Source organism: Gymnodraco acuticeps, unplaced genomic scaffold (assembly GCF_902827175.1).
Source record: "Gymnodraco acuticeps unplaced genomic scaffold, fGymAcu1.1, whole genome shotgun sequence".
Taxonomy (NCBI): domain Eukaryota; kingdom Metazoa; phylum Chordata; class Actinopteri; order Perciformes; family Bathydraconidae; genus Gymnodraco; species Gymnodraco acuticeps.
The window spans coordinates 927675-946678 of NW_022990981.1; the positions used below are offsets into that span (position 1 = coordinate 927675).

General features: G+C 41.0%; 1 protein-coding gene across 1 annotated transcript; it reads left to right on the top strand.

Annotated features, from left to right (window-relative positions):
- Window positions 1-293: 293 nt before the first annotated feature.
- Window positions 294-16777, top strand: aldh9a1a.1 (aldehyde dehydrogenase 9 family, member A1a, tandem duplicate 1). The gene is made up of 12 exons (XM_034235637.1): window positions 294-446; window positions 4364-4520; window positions 6608-6753; window positions 8898-9027; window positions 9111-9245; window positions 11588-11784; window positions 13859-13999; window positions 14086-14274; window positions 14437-14524; window positions 14987-15128; window positions 15371-15483; window positions 16284-16777. The coding sequence occupies exons 2-12, from the start codon at window positions 4382-4384 to the stop codon at window positions 16376-16378; spliced, it is 1515 nt and encodes a 504-aa protein (XP_034091528.1). The 5' UTR covers window positions 294-446; window positions 4364-4381; the 3' UTR covers window positions 16379-16777.
- Window positions 16778-19004: the final 2227 nt, after the last annotated feature.

The window sequence follows — 19004 nt, forward strand, 5'->3', positions numbered from 1 at the left end:
GTTGTTGTCTATGGGATGGGTTGCACTATTGATCAGCTTCTGATCACTCGAAATCCTGCTATGAACACAGAGAAGTCTTAAAATAAAGACATTGGATTCCTCAGTACAAATCCTTTTTTTGTCTGACAATTGTTTTTTGTTATAGTTTTATGGAAATATAAAATGATTTCATAAAAAAAAGAGGATAGCTGACTCTTGCTGTTATAAATAAGTCAGTAACTTCGCTGTGTTAAGGACACCCTGTTGCTGCTCTCTCGGACGAGGAGACAAACAAATAAATGGGATGCGTCATAGGTCCAAAGGCAGTTCATTCAGTTTGAAGGAGGCGTCTCCTGTCGTCCTGTCTGCGTATTGAAGGGTGGGCGTTATCTCTTCTACCCTTTATATATACAGTCTATGCTTCTACCCTTGTTGTTTCCTCCACTCGGTCTGCTGAAGCACACACGGTAAGGTTACATGTTTCTCCTCGTGTAACAACGTTACTATATTGACCTGCGAATGTATGAAAGCGGCTTTTGTTCCTTATGCTAGTTAAGCTGCATGCCCTCGTGCTAGCTTCACGCGAGCAAATAACTTTAGAGCATGCAGTCAATTCCATCCAATATTCTGCATAGCAAATGTGTTTTTATTTAACCGTCGATGGTATTATATCAATTATAAAATGTGAACCCCCCCTCACCCCTCAACCAGGGGTTGGTTTGTTGCCTCAGGGCAGGGGTGCCCAACCTTTTTTGAACCGAGAGCTACTTTTAAAGTTGCTAGTCTGCCCAGATTTGGCACAAAAAAGGGGGAATACACGTTTCGTAATTATGCCACATCAAGGTGGAACGCTCTTCCCACAACTGTAAAGGAAAGTAAAACTATACTTACCTTCAAAACCTCTCTTAAAGAGCACCTTCGGGGGAGAGCATTGCAAAACTGGCCCCGGTAATGGTACAAATCTCAACCTGTCGTTCAATGGACAGCTTTCTTCCCCCCCCCCCCCCATATCTATGTGTATATACTCGCATTTTAGACTCTGTTACCAACTGTATATCTGTAGACTTGGTATGTCTTAAATGTCCGGTTAGGATGTATTAGAACGAAATCTAAAATGAAAATTGTAAATAAGCAATCTGTATGTAAAAAAACCACCTGTATGTAAATTGTAAATAAGCCATCTGTATGTCAAATATGTCTTATATGTCTTAAATGACATGATGAATTGGAAATGGGGGACCCTGATGTAAACAAGACGAAAGTCTTTCTCTGGTCTGCATCCCCTTAACAATTGTATGTTTTGAGCTGTACTGTACTGTACCCAATATACAAGCTGTTAATAAACTTTTCAATCAATCAATCAATCAGATCTACCAGTCCAAATAGAGAGGCGTAGCCATTACAGACAGCCTACTACCAGGTAAATGCACACTTCTACTTGTATAAAACTGACCTTTGTACGATTAATACTTCATAAAATACTGCAGATCCTTTATCTTACCTCTTTCTAATCTACACACATACAAATATTTAACTGAAGTTACACAACAATATTGTTGATACAGAGTTGGAGTTTATTCACACGTCACATAGTGGGTAATGTTTTCAAGAAACATTGAACAGTGCTGCCACATATGACACAGGAAAAAAAGAAAAGACTCTGAACCCTTTCTTTGCCATTATATAAAAATAGTGTTGCTACAAAAGTATAAATTAGGCTTACTAATAAGAGAACTCAGATCTGAAGCTACACAGGAATCTGCTGCCAAAGTGCAATAAAAGACAAAATTAATAGAATCAAATCCTTTTTTTGTTGCATTTTAGTAGAGTATACAAATAAATGCCTTTTTAAAATAGGATGCAAGCAACACTAGTTTCTTAACCTGAATTGATAATAGACTATAATCAATTTAAACAGAACAGATCTTAATGTTTGCATTCTTATACCATTTTGTACAATAATTATAATGAATACGTTCAGACAAACTAAAACTTACAGCAGATTAATAACGGTATCAAACTTGAGTTTTTATTATATCAAAAACCTGTTGAAATGCTAGTTATTTTTACTGTCCCCCAAAAGCGCGTCGGCAGCCTCCGGGAATGCTTCTTTCACAACTTCGCCGTCTTTGAAAGACTTCATGTGTTTCGCAAGAACGTGACTGACACGATAAGATGCTCTGGTAGCAGCCTTGCTCTTGTTGTTGGGATTGGTGAAAATTGACTGCTGTGTATTTAGCTGTCCTTTCAGGCCCCTCCCCTTTTGGAGCGTAGGGCAGAATTAGGAGGGAATTCCGTATCGTCTCGTTTGTGCACTGTTTTGAAATGCCGCTCCTAAATTACCCTTATTCGATAAAGCCACGCTCGCATTGCAGATGAGACAGATGGACTTTGAATTGGAATAGATACAAAAATAATGATCCTCCCACTCGGAGTGAAAATGATATACCTTGGGCTTTTTTGCTTCAGCCATAATTGCGGTCTTGTGTGTGTGCGGACTGTCACTCCTGTTATTATACATCCATGCTGTTGACACGGACAACGTCAGCGAAATAGTGCCCACTGCCCACCAGCCACGCCCCGACACATGGGGTCACTCCGGCCAATGACAAAGCTTTGATGCGTTCAAGTGTATTATTCTGGCACAGGAAGATTATGTTACAAGACATTAACGATAAAACAGAATATTGTTGTTCTATTTTTAGACACATCTCGCGATCGACTAGGAATCTCCCCGCGATCGACCGGTCGATCGCGATCGACTGGTTAGGCACCCCTGCCTCAGGGCAACAATGTGCTACGAGGGTATTTGCGTAGCCACCATAGGGCCAGGGTGGGCCTAGGCCAGTGATCACCAACTGGCGGCCCGCGGGCCACATCCGGCCCGCCAGACATTCTCATCCGGCCCGCACGACGGGGGTGACTGTGGCGTTGGCGGAGTGGTTACTGCGGCGTTGGCGGGAGTGGTTACTGCGTTCGCCTCCCACTCATTTTTTTTTTTTACAACGTCTCGTGAGTAAGGTGCAGTACCGGAGTCCAACAGAGAGGCAGCAGCTGCGGGTCAGTAGACTGCGTACTGCGAAACCTTCCCTGCCTTGAACAAGAATTAATCCTTCGTTGTGAAGAGTCTGGTTAATGCGGTCCGCACCACAGCAGTAGCCCCGCTGCGACAGAGTCCAACAGAGAGGCTGGAGCTGCGGGACAGTAGCCTAGAAGCAAGGTTGGGTTGTAACGGAATACATGTAACGGCGTACGTAATCAGAATACAAAAATCAAGTAGGCTAACTGTATTCAGCTGGCGTTACATTTGAAAAACGAGTAATCTGATTACAGTTACTTTCGTAAACCTGAAGTGAATACATTTTGGAATACTTATTGGAATTATTGGTGGAAAAGTTTCCTCACAAAGTGTGTGTGTGTGTGTGTGTGTGTGTGTGTGTGTGTGTGTGTGTGTGTGTGTGTGTGTGTGTGTGTGTGTGTGTGTGTGTGTGTGTGTGTGTGTGTGTGTGTGTGTGTGTGTGTGTGTGTGTGTGTGTGTGTGTGTGTGTGTGTGTGTGTGTGGTGTGTGTGTGTGTGTGTGTGTGTGTGTGTGTGTGTGTGTGGTGTGTGTGTGTGTGTGTGTGTGTGTGTGTGTGTGTGTGTGTGGTGTTGTGTGTGTGTGTGTGTGGTGTGTGTGTGTGTGTGTGTGTGTGTGTGTGTGTGTGTGTGTGTGTGTGTGTGTGTGTGTGTGTGTGTGGTGTGTGGTGTGTGTGTGTGTGTGTGTGTGTGTGTGTGTGTGTGTGTGTGTGTGTGTGTGTGTGTGTGTGTGTGTGTGTGTGTGTGTGTGTGTGTGTGTGTGTGTGTGTGTGGCCCATAACCTGTTTTGGGGTCCATTTCCTGTAAATATCAGTAGATGTAAAAACATTGATTAGGTTTATCATTTGACAGCTGAGCACACTTGTATGATATTGCCTGGAAAAAAGTGGTCAAGTGGCACAGTGTTGCCCTGAGGCAACGAACAAAAAAACATAGTTTTAGCTCTTTAATAAATACATAATAAGTCTTTAAACGATCAAATATACTTCTTTACGTATTCATGCACATGCATGTATTTTTAATTTTAAGTTGTGTACATTTCTAAAAAGTGAAATGTATCTTATCAAGTGGTGGCCCTGAGTCCCCTGCAGCTTTGCTTGCAGAAAGGACTGTTCCACCCCCAGACAAAATGTCACACCCATATAATGCCCTCATTTTATTGGACACCAGCATGTCAGGTGACATTGTGTATATTTAAAAATATTTAGAGGGCCAGTGTGAGGGCGAAAAAAGTGGTTTGTTGCCTGAGGGCAACAGTATGCCATAGAGGGTTAATGTAGGCCTAATGTATTTCCCCGTGTCCATGCAGATCTTCTCCTTCTAAAAAATGGAGCCGTTAACCCTCGACTTGCCCGGAACAGTGACGGGGACCATGGTGGTCACGGAGCCGCTGAACTTCTGGGGGGGACAGAGGGTGAAGCCCCGGCAGCAGGCTAACGCAGAGCCGGTGTTCGAACCAGCAACTGGTAAATACAGCAGGCTGGCTGGCCTGCATAGATACATATTTGCTTCATGCTACACGACTACACTATAAAGGTCTGTAGCCTGTGTAGCGGGTCACTGTGAGGACAGAAACAGAAACACTCCCTAGTGATTTTCTTCGGTGGTACAGAGTCAATTTGTTTAGGTTGCATGATTGTATTGTAATGATTCAATACTTTATTGCCATTTAAACATGATTACTTGCAGTGGTGGTCAGTAAGAGTGGTTTTAAGTAACTAAGTACATTTACTGTACTTTACTTAAGTATTTCCATGTTATGCTACTTTGTACTTCTACTCCACTACAATACAGAGGTAAATATTGTACTTTAACTACACTTAATTAATGTAGTACCTATAGGTAGTGATGGCAAAATGAAGCTTTTATTGAAGTATCGTGTCGGAAATAGGTTCATTTCTCGAAGCTTCAGTTACAGCGACCTCTCCTGGCGAAGTGCAAGGCTGCAGTGGGTTTAACGTATCTTTGCCTTGAAAAAGATTCGATGCACAGACACTAAGACTGAATATCATGTTCTATTTGCAATTAAAGATTGATAATTGTGTGTATTGGGTTATTGAGAAGAGACTAGAGAGTGCGGGACATGTTTTTGGGCGGAGAGGGCCTTTTATCAGTTATTAAAGTTGAAAAGCAACTATTCCGGGCTTTGAACCAGCTGCGCGGAGGACATCTCCGCATCCTGGCCGCCGGCTCTACCCACTGGGCTATCGATTCCGGAAACTATTGAAGTGTTTTTATATTACTCATTGTCTTTTTGTTCACAACTTCTCCACATTTCGAAGTGTTTCCCGAGCCAGAACGACCTATCTTTCTTCCTGGCCTGCTCTATAATGATCCAATTCAAATGCAATACCAACAACAGCAACAACGCAAACTACGACAACAACCCACACATTGTGCATTGTTTAGAGCGGTCATAAAGTGTTGAAGCGCTCAAATTCAAACAGTTTCAACCTGTCACCTGTCAGAATCGAGACGAGGCAGTGCATTGAATCACCTGATTGGACGGCGAACCAGTGAGTTGATTCATTCAGGAAATGAAGCAGTTGCTAGTTCGGAGGTCACATGTCACGTGATTTGAAGCAAGCTTCGAAGCACTGCTTCTATGGAATAGGAAGTCCAGGGTTGAAGCTCCGTTCGAAGCTTCAGTGTCAAACTGCCATCACTACCTATAGTTACTTTGCAGATATAGGATTTAGGATACCTTTACCAGCTTGATCAATACATCAATGATTATATAACCAAAACATTTCATATTTATTATTCAAGTATATTTAGATGCCAATATTTTTGTACTTTTTGTAACATTTTGAATACAGGACTTTTACTTGTAACATAGTATTCCTACACGTTGGTATTTCTTCTATTACTTAAGTACAATATTTGAGTACTCCTTCCACCTCTGGTAAGCACATTTACCCAAGTACTTTACGTAAATACACTTTTGAGTTACTTCTTTCCACTTTCTGCTACTTTATACTCTATATAAATCAGATGCATATGTTCTGTCTTCTTTTTTACTTCCCTTATTTAGGAATGTAAAAATTACTACAATATTTCCTATGATAACTTCAGTCACTTTAAAGAATGAGATCATTATTACAAAACATGATGAACCAAATATATCATGTATGATAAGAGGTTAAGATAAACTTGATTGATCACTGGGTGTAAATCACAAGCTAACATCAGCCCATGTGTGGTGTTGCTACCTTTACTGAGGTAAAATATCAGATGGATTTGTCCAAACTGCTAATAATGAACATCCATAACCATAATATAATGCTAAAAACTAATGAATAAAATAATAAGAACACCAGAGATGAAACCTTAGCACATGTAGCGTAGATAAAGTGATTAAAAAAAGTAGCCATATGCAGTTCTGGTCCTACTTCTTGGTCTAAAATAATGAAAAAAGGATTTTAGCCGAGTGAGAATTTGTTTTCAAACTTAAAGCCCCTGCTTTAGTTGTCTAGCCTTATAGATCCAAAGTTTAGTTACAGAAATAACTGACATTTTCCCACAATTCTTGCATTGATCCTTTCTTGCGCAGGCCGTGTCCTGTGCCAGATGTTCCCCTGTGGATCAGAGGAGGTGGACGAGGCCATTAAGAGCGCCCACTCTGCCTACCTGAAGTGGAGCAAGATGTCTGGCATGGAGAGGGCTCGGATCATGTTGGAGGCCGCCCGCATCATCAGAGTGAGTCTGGGAACTAGCCAGTGTTGTTTCAGTGTTGTGCAACTTAAATTGGAGCAGACTAGCATGCAGTAAGACACTAGTTACTCATTAAAGCACAAACATGCCCCCCTCCCTCTACTGTTGGCCTATTTTTGCACATAATGAGCCTTTTGAGTGTCGGTGCGACCTCTTTGATGTCATGCGGGTTAGGATTTCAACCTCAATTTCTCAGAGTTATTACATAATCTTAAATGGATCGTTTGGCTTGTGTGAAGTGAGGCTGTATGAGTTACTTATTTATAGTTGGTGTAGTACCTAAGCTAAGCAATGTACCACTGTGGTCCAGAATTAACAAAACATTTGCTGGCTTTTGAACTTTGTGCTGATTTGTTGACGTGTGGAGTCATCAGACCACAGCACACTTTTCTACTTTGCATCAGTCTATCTCATATGAGCTCGGGCCCAGAGAAGCGGGCAGCATTTCTGGGTGTTGTCAATATATATGATTAATATATTTTTGCTCACGCAGTTGTTCACAAAGTGGTGAACCTCTCCCCATCCTTGCCTGTGAACGAATGTTGGAACGTGTTGCCGGCACCAAAGTAAAAATGAGTGAATATTTGCAAAAAAACATAAAGTGTATCAGTTTAAACATTACATATCTTGTCTTTATAGTGTATTAAATTGAATATAGGTCGGAAATTATTTGCAAATCATTGTACACTGTTTTTATTTACCCAACTTCATTGGAATTGGGGTTTGTACAAAAATGTTGCTATTATCGCTATTTTTAGTTTTGTGTAAAAGGTCAAAATAATATTTACCACCTAATTGCGTCCTCTGTAGTGAAGTCCGCCTTCAGCTTGGCGGTGGTGATGCGCAGCCATGCGTCCGTGATGTAGTTAGTTTAAAGCCTAACGTTAGTTTTTTACTTAAAGGTCCCCTATTATACTGTTTTTCATCAATATATTATAGTTCTCAGATATATATATATATAAAACATGTCTCTGAAGTGTTTGGCTCGAAACACCAAACAGATCATTGCAGCATTACCCATAATCCCCTCTGTTTCAGCCCTGTTTCCAAAGTGCTGATTCTCTGTCTGTTACTTTAGATGAAAATAAGGAGCCCCTCCCCACGCCCCTCTGAGAGAGATTTGGTTACAAAGAACACAATGGTGCTCTAGGAGGAGATTCAGGTGTTAAGGTGGGGGGGGGGGGTTACCTTGGTTGCTGATTGGCTAATGGTTACACAAGACAAAACATCGTTATGACATCATAAAGAGAGAGAATCTTTTTTCCTGAAACTTTCAGAATCTCTTTCCACAGAGGGGACACATGTTTAGAAAAGACATGACAAGTGGATTTTGCATAATAGGTGATCTTTAAGGCGATTGCATTTACGCTTTAAAAATCACAAAGTGGTGTTAATATGTGGAGATTATCCTGTTGAACAAAACGTGTTGGTATCATAAATCTGTGTTGGCCACAAAGCTTATTTGCTGCCATATATGGAAATCCCATGACGAAATCCCATTGCTCTATTGGCATGCTGGGTGGAAGATGCCACCAATACATTAAACAATACAATGGGGCTTTATCAATTTTCAATCCTTTAACATTTGCCTTCTAAGAAAGAAAGACAGTCTAAGTAAAAGTTTAATATTTTTTGCCATTGTTTGCCTCTTTTGTTTTAATCTTTTTTTTAAACTTTTGTAAAAGCATATTTTCTTTGTTAAATGTGTGTGAAACTAATATATTTAATTTGGTTACCCGCACGTGAACACCATACCACATAACATCAATCCAGCCTCACAAGTCATCACGACTGTTTATTTGAAAGTTAACGCTTTGGAATTCTAATTTTTTTTTTACAGAGTCAAAAGCGGGTTATAGAAATCGAGTGAAGGAAGCTTTGACCAAAACAAACAAACTAACCCGTTAGCCTCTATGATGTTATCCCTGTCTGTGTTCTCTGAAATACTGCCCTCAGGCTGGGTGTGTGCCAACCGTCATATAGTGCAGGTTTCATACTGATCCTCATACAACCCATCTTCAAACAACCTGAACTCCCCCTTTTAAACCTATATACATTTATTAACACTAAACTGATCAAATGGTTTAGTTTTGTTAACAATTTGTTTTCTATCCTTCCAATCACAATAGGAAAAAAGGGATAAGATTGCAAAACTGGAAGTGATCAACAATGGGAAGTCCATCACTGAGGCTGTGGTGGATATTGACATTGCCTGGCAGTGCATCGAGTACTACGCTGGCATGGCTGCTACTCTTGCAGGTGGGTGCACTAACACAAGTTTGATTTTCTAAAAGTTCCAAAGGGGTAGTGTTGTGTTTAATGTGTTGTTTGACTCATTGAAGGCCAACACGTCCAGCTTCCTGGTGGAGCGTTCGCCTACACCAGGAGGGAGGCCCTCGGTGTGTGTGTGGGAATCGGAGCCTTTAATTACCCCTTCCAGATCGCAGCATGGAAGTCCGCTCCTGCTCTGGCATGTGGTGAGTGTGTGACCGTGTGTGTGACCACTGTTGGAGCAAGGAGTGGTCTAAAACCCACCTTGGCTCCGCGTGTCGTTTGGTGAGCTGGGGAAAATCATAAAAGGAAGGGATTCAAAAACACCAGGATACAAGTTAAACAATAATCTGTTTTAATGATAAAAGAACAACAATACAAATACAGAGCACTCTGCAATAGTACAATACAGAGCGCTCCGGGCTCAATTCCTACCACCGTGTGATATACGTACCACGACAGCCAGTCAGGAAGAGAGCGCCGAGCATGAAAATATCATAATATTTATACACACAAGTGGGGAGGAGTTGTGTCGGTTACTCCTCCTTAGCTATTTGTTATTGGCGATTTCCCTTCTGAGCGAGCTAGCCAGTGAGTTGGCAGTTTTCCATTGGCCAGTTTCACTTCTGGGCGAGACCCTAGGCAATGAGTCAGCAGTTGTTGATTCCATCTGTTTCGCCCCCTCTCCTTACAGTGTGTATGTGTGTGTCTCTCTGCCCTCAGGTAGTCCCCCAACAATGATTTGGAGTCATGACAGAACGCACACTCATTCCATAGACTTCCTTCTCTGCTCCCCCTCCCCCATCACTTTAACCCACACACAGTCTCACATACTCTTGGCCTCTTTTAAGATATGTCTAAAATATAGTTGTTTATAGTTGGCCAATACAAGCAATACATGTAAATTACCCTAATATCAATAATAATGAGGAAAACATTACCTCTGCTCTCAAGCAGTCCTCTAGAAATGCTTCTGAAATAGTAACGCACACTCATTTTTACCATGCAGCATTCCAGAGATCAGAGCTGTCTAAATAAAGATATCCCCTGCTCACATCTTACTTCCAAATACAAAGGTTTCACTTCTCATATTTCCAGCTTCTTGTTCCACAGACTGCCATTATTGATACAAAGTAATTAAACACACACATATATTTAAGACATGTAGACTTCCCTGATACTTTACATGCTGTGTGTAATGAAGAATGTCTCCTCCCCTCCCTCTCTAGTCTTCTGTCATGAAAAGCTGCTTCTACTTCATACAGAGTAATTAAGCATGTTTAAGCCAACCACTCCACAATGTTGTAGCAACGTAGTACCCACACATGAAAGAATAAAACAGAGAGAAATCAATAAAACACAAACATAGTTCAACAATGAATACACATATCTTATCCTGCAGCCCCTCATGAATGTCAGATGTCTTTCTTTATGAAAGCCATATTTGTAAATGTTTAAACGTCATTGTCCCATGACGGCCATAAGCTTAGTTAACTAACCAAAGTTAACTGTTCTTGTAGACTAAGGCCATCTCTGAACTTCCTCTCACCTCAAAGTCAACTTACTTGGAATGAATACATTTATTGATAATTCAGGCCGACTATTGTCTCCAGGCCTCTTTATGAGCCTTGCAGGAAATTAATCATTAACTAACAAGACTTTAACTGCATTATATCTGAGGAAGATCTCTCTTGGAGTTCCCCTGTTAATTTAAAAAACCATTGATGATTAACAAAGAGACTCATGGGCCTCTCTTGATATCTGGAAACTGCAACAAGACTTTCTGAAAAATACTTAACGAGTAATCTTTTCACTCAAGGCAGAAATCACAGGCTATACTGTACCTTACCTACTCACAAATAGCCAAATAACCACCCTTTTGATTATACATAAAAGTGGAAGAAAAGACTATTGCGCTAATCTACTTTTACTAAAAAGGGGACATTGTTTCAGGAATATATAAAAAACCTCTCTATAAGTAAGAGGAAAAAATGTACTTTGTCCATTCAAATTGAACACACATCGTATACATCAGGTGACATATTAAAATGAATATACCAGAAATACGCTGTATTAAACTTTCTGCTATAACACTGCTTCACCACGATGTTATAAGACTTATATATGTAGACTTATAATCATCACAGCCTGAAGGTCCAGCAATATGTTTCTCTCTTATTCTATTTACATGTATAAAGACTCCTGCATTTATTTGGTTACTAACAACATTCTCTGCAACCCTATTGACCTATTATATTATATTTATATAGTTTACTTCAGCTCCATTACTTGCACATTGTTCTTGCTACCTCAATGTGCACTATTGTATTTTATCCTGTTTTATTTATTGCTTTATGTTCTATATATATTATGTTGCATTGTTGGAGGAGCCTGGGACTTCAGATTTATCATTATCATAACCACACTGTAGCTACTGCATATGGCAATGGATTCAAAGGCCTTACTTTGAATCTTGAATCTTATTTCCGTTGAACAGAAACAGCTATGTTAACCATATCTTACAGTGTTAAAATGCTCTTGTGTTCAGGTAATGCCATGGTGTTTAAGCCCTCTCCAATGACTCCTGTGACTGCGGTCCTTCTGGCTGAGATTTACAAAGAGGCGGGCGTTCCTGAAGGGCTCTTCTGTGTGGTACAGGGCGGAGCAGACACTGGCTCCTTGCTCTGCCATCACCCCGGCGTCGCCAAGGTGTCGTTCACTGGCAGTGTGCCAACAGGCAAGAAGGTACAGAGAACAATACAGTGCTGTGATTATTAAGATGATGTCCTTTTAATTTGACTGAAGAGTAAGAGTGTCATACAAGCCAGGAGGATCACACCTGAAATAAACTATCCTATTTAAAGAGGCACTATTATCAGGGCTGCACATAACTGGTGCCAAAAAAAGAGCACCGGGTCATTTGAAGCGATGGGCGCTGTAAGTGATGAAAATGGGGGATGTTGGCTTATCTGGCGCCCGCAGCTCACAGCCAAAGTGCGAGGGAGAGAGGGAAGGGTGCACCGGTACCAGCGCTGTTGTTATTAGAATCTGGTGCTAGCTGCTCTAACGGATATAAGAAGAAGATGTTTCTACAATAATGTGGAGGGAGAGTCCTCTCCAGTCAGACTGAGAGGCTGATAACTACAGCTCAGTGAGGTAAGGACTCTGAGTGTTTAGATAGTTCACTTTAGTCTAAGTTCAAACGGTTTGGTCACAATTGATGTAAACACATATTTCCAAGGCACTCCTTTATAATTATTGGGATAAACAGGTTTGAAATCATTCCAATGTATACTATAGGACAGTAACCAAAAATATCCTTTTAAAACGAGAGATAAAAAAAAAATGCATAAATAAATAAATGTTAAGGTAAAATAAGATATGAATGAACAACACAAATAAAATAAGTTACATTAATTTGTTATTGGCTATGGTAGGCTATTGGTTATGTTCACATACTTATTTGATTACATTGGATGCAAGCAGCTAATCGCAGACTCAACCAGAGAGAAATAAGTAGGCCTACATCATCAGCTACCATGTCTGACAGAGAGGAGAACAGTAAGGAGAATAGTCAGGAGGGTAGTGATGACAGCTTGTAGGATTACTGGTCGTGCTAATGTTGTCTTGTGTTCACCTCTGCATGTGTGTTCAGTGTTCACCTCTGCATGTGTGTTCAGTGCCGTGTGTCTGGCAAATAAAGTCAAGACCCCCTCAAAAGTTACGGTTTATTTCATTTTAAGGATGAGCACCAAGCAACATCTCCAGGTGCTCCTTTGAGAACCAGGGCAAAAAAGTTATGTGCACCCCTGACTATTATGCTGTCTTCCCTCTCCTGTAGTGTGTTATTTAGATTTTTGTACATGTAAATGGTCTGTTCCCTCCGGAGGGAGTTTCTCTCCTACACACTCCCACACGCCTGAAATGCCTCCATTGGACTCCTTTGTTTACTTCTGTAACATAGTGACATCACTATGTAACACTCGTATTTCTATTGGCTAGCGCTCCAACATATTGTACATGATAGGCTGGGATTGTACGTAATGGGGGTGCGACATCTCTAACCGGCTGACCAATCACAACAGAGCTGGCCAGCTAACCAATCAGAGCAGACTGGGCTCTGGTTTCAGACAGAGGGTGAAAAGAGGTGCTGCGGCAGTATGAGAAAGATAAAGAGCTTTTTGAACATTAAAGCATGGAGACATGTCCCAGTGGAGACACTACATACTGATATGAAAACAGGGAATGAGCATATGATGTTCTCTTTAAGTTTGTGACTTTAATCGCTGAGACTTTTCTTTCAAATTCATGACTTTTAATAGACTTCAAATAAATAAAATATTTTTTTTCTTTAATCCCAGAAGAGTTTTTTCTCTGTATTTTACACTATCCACCTCAGAAACAGAAACGGGTTTATTGCCAGGTAGGTTCACACGTACGAGGAATTTGACTTGATGTCATGGTGCATACATAAAATATAAAACAAAAAATCCAAAAAAAGTACACAGATAGCGAACTATGTTAAGAACACTGTAACAAAAATATAGATAGATAGCAATAAAATAAAGCAAAATAGAATGCAGTGAATATGAAATATGTGCAGTAAGCAATATTTGAACAATGTGTGCATTAATGTAATGCGTATAGACTCTGCGTTGTGGCTGAGGTAAAGTGTCAGTGAGGGGGCCGGGCCTTGTTTTTACCTCCCATTCTAATCATAAAATATATTGGAGTAACGTTTCTGTCGTAAATCTTTCAGAACATGCTCAACTTCTCCAAGGCTTCTGTTGTTAATGCCCGTGTGTTTCCTGTCCCTCAGGTCATGGAGATGTCTGCAAAGAGTGTGAAGCATGTGACTCTGGAGCTCGGGGGAAAATCTCCCCTCCTCATCTTCAAAGACTGTGAGCTGGAGAACGCAGTGAAGGGAGCACTCATGGCAAACTTCCTGACACAGGGACAGGTCAGCTTTCTTCCTCTGTTGCATCCAGCTCAATCTGATTGAGTGCATTCTTTGACCGCTTTAAAAGCTCTCTTTCCATTGTATAGGTGTGCTGCAATGGGACCAGAGTGTATGTGCAGAGGGAGATCATGCCGCAGTTCCTGGAAGAAGTGGTGAAGAGGACCAAGGTCATCCCTGTGGGTGACCCCCTGCTGGATGACACCCGCATGGGAGCGCTGATCAGCAAGCCCCAACTGGACAAAGTGCTGGCATATGTCAACCAGGCCAAGAAAGAGGTGTGTTTATAACTTTAATGATCCCTGAGGAAGAGTTGAGCAACTGTGGAGGAGTGTTTATCTGAGATAAAGCAGCTGTGATAGCAACTGACCTCGAAGCAGATATATGAGGTTTTAATATGCTTATCTTAGTTCCATAGTTAATATTTCACTTTTTTTCAGGGAGCCAGAGTGCTCTGTGGAGGAGACCCTTTTGTCCCCAGTGACCCTAAATTGAAAGGGGGTTACTTCATGTCACCCTGCGTTCTTGGTAAGTCTCCTGGAATATTCTCCAGGTTGCCGGGATATTTTGTAACCCTCTTTAGAGTGGTGCAGGAATGGGTTCTTAACCTGGAAATGGGTTAGCATTTTAGCAGCTCCCTCGCCTTGAAGTCAATGGTTTTTGGTTAGATTCCCGAAATAAAGTCTGTGGTGAAGACCAGTTTACGAGTCACATGTTGTTCCTCAACAAAAGATATGTCAGTAAATACTCCACTGGTGAATATATTACCATTTCTTTAAAAACAGCAGTTGCTAACAAGCGACTAAAAGAGATTCCTGAACTTCATTAGCCGCCTTTAGCTTAGCGGTGGTGGCCTGCAGCCAATTAACTGTGTTTTAGTTATTTTATAGCCTAACATTAGCTTTTTCACTGCACCACTCTTCCTTTACACAACATGCATGTCCCAGAATGCAACATATTTCACATCTGGTACTTTCCAACCCTGCACAGATAACTGCAGAGACGACATGACCTGTGTGAAGGAGGAGATCTTTGGTCCAGTCATGTCTGTGCTGCCTTTCGACACAGAGGAGGAAGTGATCAAGAGGGCCAACAACAGCCCCTTTGGATTGGCCTCTGGAGTCTTCACCAGGTCAGCAGAGTTTACACACAACACACTTGAGTTGCACATTTCTCTGCAGTCTGTTGCAACTGCTTATCGCTGACACTCTGCTCCTGAAAATGGTTAGTTCTATGCATTCCTTTATTGTTTTTGGAATTCATTTTGCAACAGAGGCTTCTCTGTGGTTGGAGCTGTGTGATCACATTGCATACAGAAGTGTAACTCCCTTTTGTGCTCAAAGTCAGAAACATGTTCTCTTGTTCTGCATGCAGGGACATCTCTCGAGCCCATCGTGTGGCTGAGAACCTGCAGGCAGGGACCTGCTTCATCAACAACTACAACATCAGCCCTGTGGAGGTGCCTTTCGGAGGGTACAAGATGTCAGGTAGGGTGTTTAGGTGGTCAGTCACCACTTTTGTCATTGTTAGACATACAGCTCATCAATAGCAGTGGTAGTTCATATTGATATAAAATAGCTGACAGGAAATTAGCATTGCAATGTGAGCGAGAGAGGAGAAATTAAAAATACAAAGAAAAGCAGAGAAAATATATGAATAAGCTCATCGGAGCAGACTACAGTTGTCGCCCCCTAGTGGTGTTTTACATTTAAAGCCCAGTGAGAGAACGCTTGTAGCTGTCTATAGGACATTTTGATATAACATACTGTTAACATACATGGATATAATTATTTGTGTGAAACAACTTGACTTTAATTATATTTTGTAAAAATGTATTGATTGTAACTTTATTGACATTTTATTTGGAGAGCAAATGAAAAAAATGTTTAGGTCAGGTTTTATAGCAATCTACATTTGCATTGTTATGCTGTGTAAATTCTAAATCAGTAAACAAATGCTGCTTTGGCATATATATATATATTACCGTTAATAATGAATGAAAATTACAAAGTCTTTAATTTAGTTGAAAAATGAATGAATGGTTTCTTTCTGCTTCTGCTTTAAATGATTTCATTTTGCATTTCCAGTAATCTTGAAAGATATGCTATTTCCACCTCCTTCTCAAAACTGTTTTGTGGATTTATAAACAATTCAGCGGTTTAATGTTTTACAAAAAGTAAAGAGGCCCCCAAACAAATAATGCTTTGGGAACCCTGTTGTTTAGAGAGATTAAATATTCTTACTGAATAGCTGTGGGCGTGGTAACACCTCTGCTGATATTCCCCAGGCTTCGGCAGAGAGAACGGCCAGGTGACCATCGAGTACTACTCCCAGCTGAAGACTGTGGTTGTGGAAATGGGCGACGTGGACAGTCTCTTCTAGAACTGCTCACCGCTGCTGATGCAGAACTGTCATCAAGTAATTCTGGCTTCAGTCATGTGTTAGGCAACACACATGAGAGCACTTTATTTGCACTATGTATGCTTTGTACTTTTGGAGGGGCAGATTTGTTTCAAATGCCCATGTAAGAAGTGAATACTTTACTATCTCTAGGCAATCAGTGGACCTACTTTTCTATAAACCAAGTAAATAAACACAAGCCTATATGTCAAACTAACTGCTTCATAAAAAACACTTGCAGCTGATATGTACACTCAATGATAAATGATACTATAGTGAAAGGAACTGTGTGAACAGGTTTTTTTTTACTGTATGCTTAACTAAAACACTAAATAAGAAAACAAATGCCTTTTTTCAAAAATAAAATGTTTTAGATACTAATGCTCGGTTCCTGTTGGCTTTTTTACTTTTCATAAAAGATGAATTAAGAACAATGGATGACACAATTATTAGAAATCACCATGAAGCTCTTCCTGTTATTTAAAATAAGACAGTTATTCTTTGTATGCAGTGCAGTGGCAGTTCTACAGGGTGGCACGGGGTGGCAGCTGCCACTTCAGAAAAATGCCTTGCCACCCCAGCTGCCACCCCAGTTGGCAGCTTTGTTGTGAAAAAAAGTTGTGGCTCATCGGACATTTATGAGAGAAAATCTCTAATGTCCGAGTGCAAGTGAATGCAGCACAAGACGCGAGCCTTGTAACCTCTCCCCCGGCCCTGGAACGATCGTGGAAATAGGATTGGCGGCGATTTCATTTTAATGGGGGACAGCGCAAAACGAAAAGCATTTCGGATCCAAGCAGTGGCGTTTTCTCCTGGAGGCCAAGGGAAGCCAGGCTTCACCTGTTTTTTCGGATTGTAGTTTTAATTTTAATAAATAAATAAATAAAAATGCTTAGTTTAGTTTCGGAAATTCTTTGTTGTGTGTTGCTGCCGGTATTTTACAAAGAGTGAAACCGCTCCCCTCTAGATGTTATGGTGAAACAGTAGATTGCACTCACTGTTGCTGAAATTGGCTTCCCTTGGTGAACAAAAATGGAGGGATTGACCAATCAGACAAGGCTCACGTCATGCCCCTGCCAACCTGTGATTAGTCAGGGCCGCTGGTCAGGGCCATGCCAAGGGAAGCCAGAGAGGCGGCTGGCTTCCCTTGCCTCACAATCCAATCAAATCGCATCAATTTAGTGTTGCAGTGACGCATCCTAAAACCCGGAAGTAAGCTGCGCTCGGTTTCCCTCGACAAAAAAACAATGGGATTTCTCCATAGGATTTTGGAAAATACCTCGAAATAAGGTCAGTGGAAAACGAACCTGTTTGATAAATGCACGTTTTGTTCAGTCGGATAATATCCACATGTCTACCCTACTTTTATAATTTTCGAATCATAAATCTAATCGATAGAAGATAGATAGCGTCCACTCTCACCGCCGTTATAGAAAGTAGCAAGCAACTGAAGCAAGTGCAATTATGGAGGGTGGAGATTTGGAGTATTTAATCAAAAAATAATTGTACTAAACTTCCGCTACAGCAGCAACAACAAATACAATCTGATGACAGGCCAATGCCCAAAGACGTTAAAGGTCTCCTGATTTAGTTTGTGAATGAATGCTTATTAGAGTTTTGTCTGGAGAGTGCGTGCGGACCTGTCGGTTAGATCAGGGCCCCGGAGGTGTTACTGCCGGGCCGCAAAATAGCTGTGAGTTTATCGTAATATTTGCAGAATTATAAATATATAAAAATATTTTATCATAATATTTTTTTTTAAAAAGTGTTTAATGTTCGCACCTATACCAGTCATATTATTTCCTCCAGTAGCCTAGTTAATCTTTCACCAGATAACCATTGACTTTTTGAATGGCTTTTATGATGTCCCGAGGGATTCGGCGGCTCAGCTGGTCTCTCTTGTGTGCACGAGAAAGTTACCGGTGCGCCAAGTAGGAAGAGGAGCGCACAGGAGACAACCGTTTAATTGCAGACTGTTATGTTTATGTGGGGAAATGGCAGTGCATACATTATTTGAGATATATTTCAAACTCGGACTTCATTTTAAGGACCTGTCGGCCAGGGGTGTAGAGCTATATGTTTATTTTATTAGCTTTTCTTTTTAATGACTGATTTTAAATGCCATTTTCTTAATGTCTTTCATTTTTTTGTAAAGCACTTTGAATTGCCTTGTGTTGAAAAGTGTTATATAAATAAACTTGCCTTGCCTTTGTTTAAGCACCGGATTGGCAAAACAGGAGAGTAAACCAGTCTGCCTTGATCTATGAATTCATGTCCGGGACTCACAGTAGGCCTATCTGCTGCCTGCAGCTGTTTTATAGAAGGAAAAACCCCTTCACTTCATGAAATGGCTGCAGCATCAGGAGGCAGCGGGACGTGTAACTCCGCTTCTGAGAAGTGCAGCACCAGCGCGCCGAGAGCTGTGCCTTTTTACGCACCGCCTTCGCTGTGTTTACCTTCATCAGAACAGCGAGTGACTGCATGCTGCTACGTGTTAACCACACACACCTCTACACACATCAAACTGCCCGATTACTCCCCCTTTTATTAGTTTTATGAAGTAGATGTCCAGTCACCAAGGCGCATGATGTGTGTGTGTGTGCTCTGC